Source organism: Musca autumnalis, unplaced genomic scaffold (assembly GCF_047663935.1).
Source record: "Musca autumnalis isolate F117 unplaced genomic scaffold, ASM4766393v1 scaffold_1, whole genome shotgun sequence".
In the NCBI taxonomy this organism is placed as follows: Eukaryota; Metazoa; Arthropoda; class Insecta; order Diptera; family Muscidae; genus Musca; species Musca autumnalis.
Window position 1 is genome coordinate 207,394,760 of NW_027411644.1, and position 16,599 is coordinate 207,411,358.

The window sequence follows — 16,599 nt, forward strand, 5'->3', positions numbered from 1 at the left end:
AAAAAACACAAGAAGAAAAGAAAATAAGCTCCACATAACAAATTAGTTAGCCAACAAAACATCTGTGTTTTGTTTTGTGAGATTTAGTATTTTGTTTATATTCCCCCACCCATTTCCCAATTTTTTGCTTACAAAGCTTCGTCACCAAGCAATGCCACTTACCTACAAAGTATTTGCCACGCCATTTAAAACGCTCATTACCAACAGAAATTTCAAAACGTATATAGCCCTCGGCCTTAAGGTATGGCTGTACACAGATGACACGATTTCTGTCCACATATTGGCCAAGTACATCTTCCGTATCAAAGTGGCACATAACACGTACATTGGGATCAAAGCAAGGACCGGTGATGTTGACAACGGTACCACCCAACATGTTGCCGGATTCAGGAGCAAAGGTCAAAGGTAAGATGGCAGCGTCTGTAGTTGTATTCAAATAAAACAAGAACAAAAACAAAGAAAACAAATAAAGGTTAATCTATGCTCACAACAACAACAACCAAAAAAATCCTAGGCATAACACTTCAAAAAAAAACAGAGTGACAGGCGGAGGGATTATATGGCGTTGCCGTCTTACTCTACTTGATTACCCTCATTTTTCACACTGTTTTTTTTGTCTTAATGAATGTCTGTGACTAGGGGAAAACATTACGAAAAACTTACCAATATCCTTGTTACACGACCCAATTAAAATCTGTTCATCTAAACGGAAAATGTGACGTCCAGGGAAACCATTGCCCCAACCTCGTCCCGTCAAATCACGTATCACCATATTTTGACTGTAGGGTTTGTATTCGTAAGATCGTGTACCGTTACCAGCATTAAAGCCAACCTATAAAAGAAACACAATTGTAGATTATTTGCAAAGTGGTTTTGAGTTTGTTGGACAAGAGGACAACAAGTGGAGGGAACTGATTACTTTAAATGTTAAAAGTGTGATTCGTTGAAATAATGGTTTTAGTCCCCACATAGGGAAGAACAAAATCCATATCAGAGAATTTGGAGTCGATCTTGCTTTGTCTGTAAGTAACTTAGCACGAAATAATTCTTCCAAACTTAATATAAATTCGAAGATGGACTAAATTGGTCCCCACAAAATTTCATAAAGGTTCGATTAAGAGCAGTTTAAGGGCTCTTCAAGGTTCCTTTGTAATTTTTTACTGAAGGTAATTTTGTAGTCTTGATTACAAAGATATATTTTTTCATGATTAAGTCCTTACTTCCCGTGATAGTGGTCATAAAGCACTAAAAACCCCGCGGCTACGAACTAAATTTAATACTATGGACCTTGTAAAATTTCTCTCAAATTTAAATCAAGTTTGAAAATGAACTAGATCGGTTAACTTCTTCAGGTACCTACATATACAAATATTCGCCCATGTACTTCTTGTGGTACTGATTACAACAATATAATTGTATAATGCTTTTAGGACTTTGTTTGAGGACTTCACATTCTGGTTGATGTGGGTGGCGTGCGAAGAGTAGTGAAGGTGATTGTCGAAGACTACCTCAAGAGTCTATGGATTATGGATAGTGGGATACGCCAGTCATCGATGAAAATAATAATCTGTGTGTTGACTTCTCTCGTCCAGAAAGTGAATAGCCAAACTGTAGACTTGGCTGGAGATAACTTTATATTCCGCTCCCAACAGAAATTTGTGATTTATGTTGCCGATTTAGGCGCCGGATTAAATTATTATGCTGTCATTTGCATTCGACACTACCGAAATATCTGCAGGTGGGGTTGGAGATTTGCAAGATAGATGGTACTCCCACACCACCTTGCGGTTTTCCCATTTAAATCTTGTGTAAGTTGGATTCTTGGCACCGGAATTAAACAAAGACTTGCGTACCATTCATGAGTAAGAGTGGAGGTCACACAGTCCGAAATCAGATTTGAGTAGTTGACGTATCGAGCACCTTGGACAGATTAAGTGCTGCCGCAATGGTCCGCTAAGCAATTCGCAGTCATTGTGGTTATTTCTTGCACAATAGAGTTGGGAATTCTGTCGTCTACATAAAATGGGTGCAGAGTTCCGGCTTACGGTACTCCCATTTTATTTGAGTGGTTGACGTATCGAGCTCCTTGGACAGATTAAGTGCTGCCGCAATTGTCCGCTAAGCAATTCGCAGTCATTGTGGTTATTTCTTGCACAATAGAGTTGGGAATTCTGTCGTCTACATAAAATGGGTGCAGAATTCCGGCTTACGGTACTCCCATTTTATTCTTTGGTAGTTTCAAATTCAATGTTTGACATCATTAGGAAGAGTGGAGTTCAAGATGCAAACAGCATCGAATCGTCTACCGTATCGAATGACTTGGACAGATCAAGTGCTACCATAATGGTCTGCACGGGTGGTCGTCGTTGATTTAGGCCATTGGTAATATCAGTGGTTATTTCTTGCAAAGCTGTAGTTGTGTTTGCTTCCACGAAACCAAAGCGGAAATTCTGTTTCAGGGTGAAAGTAATAGGAAATTTAAAACTTTTACTACAAGTGAAAGAAGAAAGTTCTGGCAGTACGATTCATCATTGTCTGGTTTTAGAATGTGAACTACGTAAGCACCTTCGAAATATCCGGAAATACCGATTTAGAAATTGACAGACTTTTGTCAAGTAATTCAAACCTACCGCTTCCAGGCTCGCATGGAGCTGTGCTGCTAAATTGGATGCCCAATAACCTGCATTCAGAACTGTGTAGCACACTTTTTGCCATCTGAACAGAGGGTGTCATTGATGGCTATAGCAGGAAGATTCTTATTCCGGTTCCACTGGAACAAACTTGCTTAGATTTTTTTGCACAGTGGTCGAGACGTTGTAGCCTCTTGGAACGTCTATGTTCGAAAATAAGATTACAGGAATCGAGATGCGGATCGACGTAGAGATCAGAAACACCGACGAAATGGTAATTTTTTTTTTTTTTACTCACAAACCATCAAATTTTGTCCGTGGAAGCGCAGTGGCAAAGAATAGCCCTATACTTACACACTTGTGGAGACGTTCTACATGGCTGAGAGGATTTGTCATCATCGAAAATTGTTCATGTTCTTGTCAGGAATTGAACCGCACACCTTCTGAGTGCAAGGCAGACGTGCCTACAACTTTACCACTGTGGCTCCTTGGCAACAGCAACGACCATAAAGAAGCCATCTTAAGGCTACTAAAGAGAATAAAGTGGCAATACAGTCAGTAGCAACACGAAGCGAAGAGGAAAAATATCGGGAGAAGCGGAGTAAAGCTTAGAAGAAGTGCGAGAAACTCGAGACGTTCAGAATGAAGTCTTAAAATGTTACCAGAGATAAAACAAGAGATGTAGGGTATGGTGCAGGCACATACTCCTGCAAAGATAATGAAGGGAATCTGATATAGATATCGTACTGAGGATGTGGAAGAAGCATTTTATCACGAGTTTGCTACTAAACATGGGCGGAGATGAAAAACCAATCCCAAATGACGGCATGAAGCCAAAGTGAGGTTATGACAGTAATTAATTTACAGAAAAATAAGGCTGCTGATAGGCAGCCTGTCGAACTATTCAAGACCGGTGGTGACATACTAATAAGAAGAATATCGAAATTTGGCTGATGGAATGCTTTCACAGTGATTTGAACTATAGTTTGCTATGTTCTGTTTACAATACCGTTTGGCCTTATTGCAGAGGCATGTATCTCTCATAAACGGCATATAAACTGCTGTCGATCATATTGTGCAAAAGGCAAAAAACTGTGGTCAATCTTGCAAATATACAACAAAACAAATCTTCCCTTTAGCCATGAATAGCAGATCGCCACATACCACTAGTTCTTCGAATAAGGTCAAAGCTGTTCCAAGCCTTGTCTAAGTACTCCTGCAAAATTAATAATATTATGCAGGATAACATTAACTGACACAAGATCAGCTGTTAAAATAGGAAAGAATTTCTTCTAGCCGTTTAATATCAAACGAGGTTTCAGACAAGGAATTTCTTTGGCCTACCTAAACTCGAGCAACTTCACTTGCAAACAAAACCAAATCTTTCCCACTGCTATGCGTTCGTCGATTCTCGAAGAAAAAACACATAACTAATTTGTTGGAATTGCATACTACAGCAATAAACAACATTTTGACGGTGCCCGGTCTCACAATTAGTGGGAAAGATTTGGTTTTGTTTGCAAGTGAAGTTGCTCGAGTTTAGGTAGGCCAAAGAAATTCTCGATCAGAGTGTTTCTTTGCACACGTATCTATTTGAGCGGGCAATTGACACTTGGGTATAAAAAGTTTCTTGTTAAAAAAACAAGAAACAAGGGAACTAATGAAGATCTGTGGCGAGATCTGAAACTATAGTCTTCCCTGCCTTACCCCCTTGGTAAACATCGCCATTTTTTCCACTAATAAATTAAAGTTGTTTTAATAAAATATTAAAACACGACTATGGGATTAAGCCTGACTATTTTGAAAAACAAAATACTTTATAATAAATAGATTTTATTTGTTTTTCTTTCTAAAGGCCTGGGTACATAAGCTGCCACGACTGTTTGCCTTGCTTTCCTCCTTCAAATCTGACATAACATAAAATATAAAAGAAGGCCGAGTCAATTTCGAACTATGTTGCCCTTTTCTTCTTTATTCTTTTATTTTTGTTATGTCAGAAATGAAGCAGGGAAGCAAGGCAACCAGGCTATGCAGCTTATGTACCCAGGCCTTAAAAGTGTGACACTATTTCTTGCATTTGGAGTTTTGCATGTACCTATCCGTCTGTTGTTGCTTTTGCGTTTGGTACTTAAAATAAAAGAATAACCACCACCATTCATAAATGTGTGTATGTGTATGTTTCCAACGAAACATTTATTTATTTATCTGCACCCAAACATATATTTGTTTGCACCCAGTTACGTTCGGAGCTGTTGCAAAAATATATATGTTTGCTGTAAAAAACGTTTGGGACATATTTCAGAGAGACCGTTTTTTTCCTCCGCGTAGGCAGATCAAATAGCGGCTACACAGCCGGAATCCCTTTCTCGTAAAAGTATGTATTTAGGGGAGTTTCAGAATAGAGTGGCCTTTTTTAGACGTACGAATGTGGACTTTCCGAATAAATGCCTACGTTTTTCTAATAAATTTCAAATAGATTAAAGCGCAAAAGTGTTGAATTAATGCGGAGTAAGTGCCTTAAGGAATGTATCGACATATTCCATTTTGGAGGTAAAGCCATTCCCTTGTGGGCGCGATAACATCCACCAGTCATTTTTGTCACCGTAGGATTTGGAGCTTTTACCTCGGTAAACATTTCCAAAGGATTCTCGAACAGCCCTTAACCTGCATTTAATCTTAGATGTTGAACTTTTGTGGGAGAGATACCCAAAGATGTTGTCCGATATAGACCGTCTTGAAACTTGAGGTAAGTTCGGAAGAAGTTTTACGTTGTTTAGCCAAATTTTTACCGTCAAAGTGGGTCTGGCAGTAAACAGCGATAAGACCTAGTTTATGGTATCGATTAGAGTCTGACCAAATGTGGATATTATAAAATAAAATGTTGAGGTAGTTTAAAAGCAAAACCACCGTTCGTCCAACAAAAACCATACTCTACCAGACACTCGTATCAGTGTCTGGTAGAGTATGGTTTTTGTTGGACTGCCGATAACTATCTGGCCTAACAATGAAAACGCGAATATTTGCGATCAAAAATAACTTTATTGTTTTCTTAAGTAGTCTCCAGCATCATTTATATACTTTTTAAGTGCTCAAACCAATTGTTCAATCACTTGTTCCACTCTGATTGAGAGACCTCCAAAACATGGTTTTTGAAAACTTCAACTGCATCTTCTGGCGACGAAAATCGTTGACTACACCGTTTTTTTTCTTGATATATTGGAATCAAATGAAATCATTGCATCCCCGGATGACCCATCAATTCCACGTTTTCTCAGGTCAAACAGGCGCTGGTTTGAACCGATGTGTGCGAACTCGCATTGTCATGATGCAGAACGATTCGTCTCCTCTTGTTCATTTTTCGAGTTTCTCAAGAGACTTCAGGTAATCAAATTGTAGTGTACCACTCAGAATTAAACTTCCTACATTTTCACAGCCAGTTTTGCCGAAGAAACAGGGAACCATTTGCTTCGAAGTGTTTCTTACTGGCTCGCACTCGAAGACCTACACGGTCGATTCCCGGTCCATACTTTGCACATTATGAAATTTCTACCAGACTTAGATGAAATTCCAATATGGACTCAATCGGTAAACTCCTTCGAGTACCTCCCACACAAAATTTCGGAAAAGTTCAGTTTAGGACCTGCTCTCGAATCGCCTTGGTTTTTGTTATAACATCTTGTATTCACTGTCCCATATACGAAGGTACAAGTTTCCTCAGGGGCATGTCCATACTTCCTGAAAAAATAGCCTGAAAGCTGAAAAACAAACCCTATGACACCATGTTTATGGGTGGAAGCGCAAGATAATTCTCGAACGGAAATGCCGGTTCCGGCCAAAATTTGGCCTTCGTAATATTGTTTCCAGACTTAGTTTAAGTTCGTAGATAAGCCATATCGGTCCACTCCTTCAGGTACCTACCCCACAAAAGTTCAAAAATATTTGGAAAAATTGTGGGCACGTTAACTCTTGATGGGAGTGACCGATTTGGTCCATGCTTTACAGATTCTCATAATATCTACCAGATATAGATCATGTTCGAATATGGACTATATTTGTCCACTCCATCCCGTACCTCCCACACAAAATTTTGGATAAGTTCACTTTAAGACCTGCTATTGAATCACTTTGATTTTTGTTGAAGCAACTTACATTCGCTGCCTCAATTACGATGGTAAAAGTTGTTTCAGGGACAAGTCCATACTTCTTGATAAAACAGCCCGAAGGGTGAAAAAACCCCCTATGGCACCCCCATGGTCTATGTCGGTCCATTTTTGAACTTTAATCCTAATCAACATTTTTGTCGTTTCATACGAGACCAAAATTTTGAAACCCCCTAAATACATAAGTTTTTTGTGAAAAAAGTGTTTCAATTTGCACAGGCTGAGGGTATATCTCTGTCGGCAAAGCCGACTGATACTTTTTTACTTGTTTTTTTTTTTGCAAAGTGTTTTTTTTTCATGTCACTGTTAACAACACTGCCCTTGTACTACCCTTACTTATGTATAGAAAACAGATGATGGTGAGATGATTGGGAAAATTCGTCGACAGATTTATGAACCAAAATGCGTTGACGGTCAATACCGGTGTCGCACTGTGGGCGAAATCCAAATCTAGCGGGGAAAAATAAATAACTCCTAAACTAGTTGAGGTAAGCGGTTATAATTTGGTACAAATTTTACTTGTATGTATAGGTATTATTATACTGAATATGGCGAATATAGCTCATCGTTAGAGCATATCCCCCACATAACAGTACCTCCACATATAAGATATTTTGGTTATTGAGACCACATTTTACTGTCAATTTTGCATTAATTTGCTATCTAGGATCTTTTGCAGATTCTGAAACTACAATGTTCATAGATTAGAAAAATTAAAAAACGAAAAAAATCGCCGGAAGGATTTTCAAATAAATCGCGGTCAAAGTTCAAATTTTTAGGGCTTTATTATGTTGTCACGATCTTGCTCGGAAACCGCAAGCCCTATCGAAATGGGATTAGAGCAAATTATCTCTTGGTCAGTTTTCTGACTTTTTCCCCGCTAGATTTGAATTTCACAAACAGTGCGTCGTGTGGACCACGAGTTCTACCAACAGACCGACATCGATATAGCAAAACGTATCGAGCTATAACGACTACTTTGGATGCAGTACGTCAATAGAATGGATAAACATGCCCCCGCCAGAGAGGCATATGAATATTAGCCATTTGACGGTATACCAAGTTGAAGATGATATCACAAAACATGACATCCGAAATTGGATAAACAATGTATAAGTTCGGTGCTTTGGTAAATCTGTTCCAACATACATATGTTCCCATACACATCACCGAAGGGACACGGGAGTTCTCTCATTTATTATATCCACAACCTACTGTACATAAATGTGTGACATGTTGCTATGTACATTGTGTGTGGTAAACCATAACAAAATATTTTATTTACTGTGTTGACCATAAACTTAAAACATGTAAATAGGTTTTTTGGTGGATAGTCATCTGTTTCCGGGCAACCACTAATTTACATAGTTTGTTTTTCTACCCTTCGGTATAGTAAAGATTAAATTGAATTTATGTAATAAAAATCTGGTATTTTACAAAAAAAGAAAATGTAAAATATTGCAATAAAAAATGTAAATATTTAGTTAAACCATCGATAATGTATTACGTGCAAATGACCGAACAGGAAAGGAAAACATATTTATTTGAGTTGTGTCATTTAATTGATTGAATTGTGGGTGCACAAATTTGCATTACAACAAAGGAGTTAATACAAAACGAAAAATATGTCAAAAAGCTTCAAACTTTATTTACAAAAAGTTGTTTTCAATCAAAATGTTTTCTTAAAAATTTACACATTGCATATCTTCGAACCTGTAGTTTATCCTCAACACAGTATTTTATAATGTTTATCTAGCGAGTATTCTCTTTTATTGTAACTGCATTTATTAATCATGCATCTCTTCTTCTACTGCTTTAAACATTTATTCTATCTTCCTTAGTTGTGGATGTACGGTATACAATTTTTCCATGCTGATTTCACTTAAAAAACATCACATCCTCCAAGGAAATTCAAGTTTATAGTTTGCAACTAAATCGAAATTACTTTGAAAACTTGCTTTGCTGCCCTACGTAAAATTTGAGAGGATAAAATCTCTAACAAAGAATTAAAATCTACTTTATATCCGCCAAAGTAGCTTGTGCTGAGTTAGCGGGAAATTGTGTTATGTTGTAAGGATTTCAGTGAAATGAAATTAAGAAGTTTTGCACATTCAAATAATGTGTCAAAAAAAGAAAATTTTACTTAAAATGATTAAAAACTGTTACTACATATCGCTGGTGAAAAATGTATAAAAAATAAAAATGAACACGAGGATTTAGGTTATATTTAAAGGATGTGCACATGAAGGGAAAATTACACTTTTCAGTTTTGGATGACAATACATGCATTGAAAAAAAAAATTTAAAAAAAGAAGAAGTTTTCTCGTTTTGAGATAATCGCATTTAATTTCTTGTGTCACAACTACTTGGATCTGACTGAAGAAAATATTTATATTTTTGACTAAATTTGTTAGTAATAGCATATAGAATATCTTTGACAAAAGTTAAAAGAATATTGGACTAAAATATCTATACAGAATTTTTTTATGACACAAATGCAAAATATTGTAAATCACATGGAACAAAGTAACAGAAAAATTGTTCCATCTTTGCCACAATAAATTCAAACCTTCTTAATCGAAAATTAAAGCTCTGGTTTTTGGAATGTGTTTTTAAACTTGTACCTTAATAAAATATTAACGTCATTCCTGAAAAGAACTTATGCTTTCGGACCGAAACGTAGATATCGCGGAAACTAGAGCAGATAGAAAAAAGCCGGCCATAAATTCCGAAAGAGCACCTATATCTCAAAAAGTCAAAAATGGCGTATGAAACCCTTAAGCACGACACCGACGAAGTGTTTTATTTGATACATCCCATCATGAAGAAGAATGTACTTATTGATGTTAAGAGACACATTTTTTCTAGTTATACTCAGCCTTTAGGCTAGAAAGGGTATACATATACACTTTGATACGACCAAAAATATGCACCATCGAAATAACGGTTTTAGACCCCAAGTATGTTTAGACGAAATTCGTTTCAGACAATTTGGAGTCGATTTAGCTATGTCCGTCCGTCTGTCTCTCTCTGTCTGTCTGGCTGGTGCGCGCGATAACTCTCGAATGGATCAACCGATTCGAACCAAATTTTGGGTATCGTAATATTTTGTCCAAACTTTGTTTAAGTTCGGTCCACTCCTTCGGGTATCTCTCCCACAAAAGTCCAAAATTTGTCTTTAAAATTGGCTGAACAATAAGTCTCGAAGGGAGCAATCGATTTTATCCAAACTTTGGACATCGTATTATTCCTTCCAGATATAGATCGCGTTCAAATATAGACTATATTGGTCCACTCTTTCAGGTACCTCCCACACAAAATTCGGATAACGTGCAGTTTAAGAGCTCCTCTCGGATCGTTTTGAAATTTGTTTCAGTAAGTTGTCCTTGCGGCTCCCTTTACGACTGTAAAACTTTTTTCTTGCGCAAGTCCATACTTCTTAATATATTTGCCTAAATGTTCCAAGAAACGCTGACCAACCCTGACCAACCACCAACCAAAATAACAAATCCACAAGATAATTTTCGCAGGGAGTTTCTGATTGGTACAGATTTACACATCCTATTATTAATCCAATCATGTATCAGGTTGGAATATTGGCTATATCGGTCCACGCCTTCGGGTAAATCCCACACAAAATTCGAAAAAAGTGAAGTTTAAGATCTCATTTCGCATCATTTATATTCTTTTTTCAGTAGGTTCTTCTAGCGGCCTCATTTACAACGGTACAATCTTTTTCCGGAGAAAGTCAAAACTTCCTGTGATAATGGTCGAAGCTCCAAAACCCTACCGGCACATACTAAAATGACTATTGCGCTGATAACTCTAATAATTCTGTTTAGTTTAGTTTACAGATTTTAAAGTAAACAAAATGAATATATTTTATATACGGCATAATTACTGTGTTTGGTTTGGTTTTTTTTGTTTGGTCGGTGGCTGAGGTTATATCTCCGTCAGCACAGTTGACTGATACTTTCTTACTTGTTTTTAATACATTTATAAATGAAACACTGTAACATATTTTCTTAATTATGTGTGTATTTTTACTTACTAAATGTTGCTGAAACATTTTTTCAGCAACTTTTCCTTTAAACAACTGTCAAAATCTGCAACATTAGTTATAATTATTACTAATAATCACGTAAAAAGACCCAGCTATTATTTATTTTTTTATTCATATTCTACCAAAATTTTTAAATAATTTCATTTTCAAAAAGTTGTGAATATCGAAAATGTCATATACAGGTATGAGACGTAAAGAACGTCCTGTAGTGGAATTCTCTAACTCATTTTTCGAGTTACCACCAAAAATCGGTAAAATTGAATAGCTTATAATTTCGGTAATTAACGAAATTTGTCGCTTAGCTAACAACAAAAAGAATGTTATCGTTAAGTTCTACCGACAGCAAAAGTGTTGTCAACTTTTATTGGCAATTTTAAAGATTTTTGTCGGGAACCTTAAAAAAAATGCTGAAGATGGATTGGGAAACGAGCTGTTTGTTCTTCGGCACAGTTAAAATCTTAAGTCCGCATGGATCGAATGGAGATCAATATATATCGCTCATCCCAAATATAGAATATTTATGTAGTTTGGAGAATGGTTTAACTTTCTTAGCTGTTGTTAAGGTGAGGCGATTTATGGAGGGTATATTAAGTTCTTTTTTCGTTTGTAACGCATTTAAAAATTAAATTTAACATTTAAGGTTCCAAGAGGCCACAACACCACTCTTCCAAAAACTGTAAACATATGTTCATGTTTAGGTATAGCCCCTATATAACGGTACCTCCCGATTTTCAGTATTTTGTTGTTTTTAGCTACAATTTTAACCGCTGTAATTTGACGTTTGAGATTCCCGGTGGTCATAAAAGATCTCCATCAAAAACTGTCAACATAGGTCCTCATTTTGGTATAGCCCCCATATAATGGTACCCCCGATTTTCGATATTTTGAGAATTTTAGCTATTTTTTACCTAACTTCCGGACATTTGAGGTTATCAATCGTCATGCAACTTTTTCACAATAAATGTGGTCTGTAGATCGATTTCTTTAAAATTCGTATGGGACCAAAGAAGAATTTGTATGGGACCAGTTCTTTGTAGTGCCTAAACAAGTAATCCTACAAAAATTTTTGAAAATCGGGTCAGATTTTAATATTAGCTATATAGCGGGCCCATGGAAACTTTGAGGCCCCAGTGGCATGTGTTAACATATTCCGATTGAGCTCAAACTTAGGCAATCTTATTTTTTAACAAAACTAAATATTTTATTAGGGTGCCGCATAAAAAAATACAACATCGATTTTTCCCTTTAGCTAAAACCAGTCTAAGGTCCACGTTTTGGTACAGCCTCCATATAACGGTACCCCCCGATGATCGGTATTTTGAGAATTGTAGCTACATTTTTTGACCGAACTACCTGTTATTTGATTGTTGAGGTTCCTAGTGATCACAAAACATTTCCACCAAAAATTGTCAACATAGGTCCACACTTTGATCTAGCACCATATAAAAATGCCGACCGATTGAAGACATTTTTTATATGCATTTTTTACCTTATTTGGTCACAAAATATCTCCGCCTAAAATTTCGGACAGGAAAGACCATTAGTTGAGTCTTTCTCGCTTACCGATCTTTTTTGTCGCATATGATCAAAAAAAGCTTTCGAAGGACCCTCCAGTGTAGATTTCAGTACTAACAATTTAAAAATATACAATAGAAGTACCAATTTCGGATAACTTTAGGCGTGGCAGTAGGGCATTTATCTCACTCAAGTATCCGATAGACGACAAATCGAAATAGATAATTGGATAGGATTGGATACTGTTCAACATATCTGAAAAATCAACGCCAATTAAATGTTTCAGCAATCCCAAAAACGAAGTGGGAATAGTTTATAAAGGATTTATAAACTTTCCAACACTCCACACAAAGATGATACCGCGGCAGATATTGAAAAAGTTGTATCCATTATTTGTACAGCTTTAAAATTATCTTTTATTCTGTGTTGATTTTGTGCTTCACGGGAATAATGATTATGACATCTATCCCACAAACGCTTACAAATTTAGGCAGAAAACTCCCAAACCCTCCACCGTTTGTAACTACTCAAAATAATCATTGTATACCCCACAAACTATATATATTCTTGATCAGCATGCAATTCTACATCAATATGGCCATGTCCGTCCGTCTGTGGAAATCAATCTAGCTTCGGATTGAAGTATGTAGGTAGATGAAATTTTTGTAAAATCTATTATATGTATGTAGAACTTTTGGTATTGAAAGCGGGCTATGTAAGTCCACGTTTTCATATAGCCCCCATACAAATGACGCGACGTCGTTTTAAGGAAATTTTAGGATATTTTACCACCGAATTGGTTGTAATTTGGAATTTTGTGTCTCCAGAGGCTAAAAAATATGTCTACCAAATTTTGTTTACATATGTATGTCCACGTTTTGGTATAGCCCCCATATAAGGCCCCATATATAGTACTCGTCATTTTAAGATATTTTGAATGTATTAGTCCCATTTGACCACAGAATCGGTTGTAACTTTGCATTTTGCGTTTCAAGAGGCTAAGAAACATATCTACCATAAAATGTTTACATAGGTCCACGTTTTGGTATAGCCCCCATATAAGGCTCCATGTATAGTACGCGTCATTTTAAGTTATTTTGAATGTATTAGTCCCATTTGAGCACCGCATTGGTTGTAATTTTGTATTTTGTGTGTCCAGAGGCTAAAAAACATTTCTACCAAAGTTTGTTTATATAGGTCCACGTTTTAGTATAGCCCCCATATAAGGCTCCATATACAGTACGCGTCACTTTAAGATATTTTGAATGTATTAGACCCATTTGACCACAGAATCGGTTGTAACTTTGTATTTTGTGTTTTCAGAGGCTAAGAAATATTTCTACCAAAAAATGTTTATATAGGTCCACGTTTTGATATAGCCCCAATAGAACGATATCTCATGATTTTCTGTATTTTGAAGGTTTTAGCCTCATTATTGCAGCGAAATAGCTGAAATTTGGTACTCTTCGTAGGGGGTATAAAACTTTCCCCCGGAAATTTACAGGTATAGGTCCACGCCTTCATATAGCCCCCATAGGACGGTACCTCCCGATTTTCGGTATTTTGAAGTTTGTGGCCTCAATATTCAACCGAAATGGCTGAAATTTTGTGGTTAGTCTTCATTTGGGGTATAAAACATTCCACATGAAATTTGTTGGTATAGGTGTACGCCTTCATATAGCCCGCATAGAACGGTACCTCCCGATTTTTGGTATTTCGAAGGTTGTGGACTTAATATTCCACCGAAATGGCTGAAATTTGGTGGTTAGTCTTCATTTGGGGTATAAAACATTCCATATGAAATTTGTCGGTATATGTCACACGCCCTCATATAGTCCCCATAGGACGATATCTCCCAATTTTCAGTATTGTTGAAGGTTTTAGATATACTATACTACCATTTCGTCCTCTTTTGGGATGCAAAACTTTCTCCCAGAAATTTATCTGTATCGGTCCACGCTTTAATGTACACCCCAAGGGTTTAGCCTCATTATAACACCGAAATGGCTAAAATTTGGTACATAGTCTTCATTGTGGGTATAAAACTTTCCACCTGAAATTAGTCGGTATAGGTCAACGTCTTCATATGGCTCCCATAGAACGGCACCGCCCGATTTTTGATATTTTGGTTAAGGTTTTAGCCTCATTATTCCCCCGAAGTGGCTAAAATTTGGTATTTAGTCTTTTTCCGGGCTACAAAAATTTCTCTCAGAAATTTGTCGGTACAGGTCAACGTTTTGAAAGGACGGTACCTCCCGATTATCGGTATTTATTTCACCGAAATAGCTGTAATTTGGTATTTAGTATTTTTCTGGGCTACAAAAATTTCCCTCAGAAATTTGTCGGTATACGCGCATAGAACGGTATATCCCAATTTTCGGTATATTGAAGGTTTTAGCCTCATTATAACACGGAAATGGCTGCAAGATGGTACTTAGTCTTCGTTCAGGGTATAAAACTTTCCACCTGAAATTTGTCGGTAAAGGTCCATATCTTAATATAGCCACCCAAGAACGGTACCTCCCGATTTTCTATTTTTTTCCTTATTGCAATTCTATTTTGTTCATTAATTTTTATTCTTGATTTCTCGATTGTGATATATTATGAACTTTGCCACCAATTTAGGTGATGTTATCAGTGACAATAGTTTTTTGTCGAATCAGCTATGCAATTTTAGAAACAATCTCAATGTAGGTCATGTTAATATTAGAAGCTATAACTTATGCAAGAATACTTTTAAAATCCATGAATTAAGGAACATTTTAGAGGGGAATAATTTAAGCATTTTTGGTGTGACAGAATCTTGGTTAAAGCCAACAGTTTCTAATGAAGCAATACAAATACCGAGTTATATTTGTTACAGGAGTGATCGTCCTGAGTGTAGAGGAGGTGGGGTTGTTTTATACCTTGCGCATGACATGAGACATAAACTTATTTGTAGGGGGAGTTCTTATGGTGTTGTCGAATACATTTTTTGTGAGGTAATTGTAAATGATATTGTGTTTCTTATTGGTGTAGTTTATTTACCACATGGTGATATTGTGGCCTTGGAGTATGAAATATCTGACTTGGTGGTCAAGTACTCTAATGTTATTATTATGGGAGACTTTAATAATAACATGTTTGACCTGTCCCGGAGTTTAATAGTAAGAGAAGTTTGTAATCGTTTGAATTTGTCTGTTGTGCACAATTCAATGCCAACGCGTGTTGATGTTGCGCATGCTTCCACCTCTTTGTTGGATTGTTTTTTTGTTTCGTGTTCGAGTTTGTTAGCATGCTCGAATCAATTTTCGTGTCCTGGAATTTCTGACCACTCGTTTTTATTTGTTTCTTTTAATGTACCTAGGTATTGTTCTCGTAAATTTTATGAGTATGCAGACTATAGTTCTGTTGACCCTGCAGCTCTTTCTGAGGCCTTTGGTTTGTGCAGCTTTGATGAAATATATGCACTGACGGATGTTGATTCTCAGGTCAATATTCTAAATTATGGTCTTCAATGTTTGCAAAGTGTTGTCCCTATTAGAAGAAAATATTGTAAAATTAATAATTTCGACTGGTTTAAATCTCCAGATATCCGATATCACCTTTCACTTAGGGATGTTGCATATAGCCCATACCTTCGTGATAAAAATATCGAAAATTGGAATATATTTTGTCGTTGTAGAAATCGAGCTAAGAAAATCATAAGGAGGCTGAAATTTGTTGCACATAAGGATATATTTGTAAATAAAACCACAAAGGAAGTGTGGTCCATATTAAGTAAGAATGGTTTGAGTGATTCGGAGAGTGAAGTTGAGGGTGTGGATGTTGAGAGATTGAATGCGGATTTTGTTTCTAACCAGTCTATGGATATCTTTGATGTTTCTTGTATTCCTGTGGATGCTTATGGTGGTTTTTCGTTTCGTTGCATTGATTGTGCTGAATTGGAACTAGCTTTTAATAAAATAAAGTCGAAAGCTGTAGGTTATGATGGCTTTCAGCTTAAGTTTCTTAAGCTTGTGTTTCCCGTTGTTGGTCAATTTTTGTTACATGTTGTCAATACAATGTTAACAGTGTCTGTTTTTCCAGAGGTGTGGAAAATATCCAAGATAGTGCCTATTCACAAAAGTGGCGATACTGGTGAATACAGGCCTATATCAATAATGCCAATTCTTTCAAAAATGGTTGAATATATTATGAAAGATCAAATGCTTGGCTTCATTAATCAGAATTCGTTGTTACATGAGAGTCA

At 36.6% G+C, this 16,599-nt stretch overlaps 1 protein-coding gene across 8 annotated transcripts in view; it reads right to left on the minus strand.

The window, feature by feature from the left end:
* The window catches only part of mesh (sushi domain containing 2 mesh), a 172,264-nt gene that overhangs the window by 41,791 nt on the left and 113,874 nt on the right, over nt 1-16,599 (minus strand). For all 8 annotated transcript variants that reach the window (XM_073959977.1, XM_073959976.1, XM_073959974.1 and 5 more), the window contains 2 exons: nt 664-832; nt 163-420 (listed from right to left, as the gene is read on the minus strand). In XM_073959977.1, the coding sequence (XP_073816078.1) occupies nt 163-420; nt 664-832 (427 nt within the window). The remainder of the gene's footprint in view (nt 1-162; nt 421-663; nt 833-16,599) is intronic.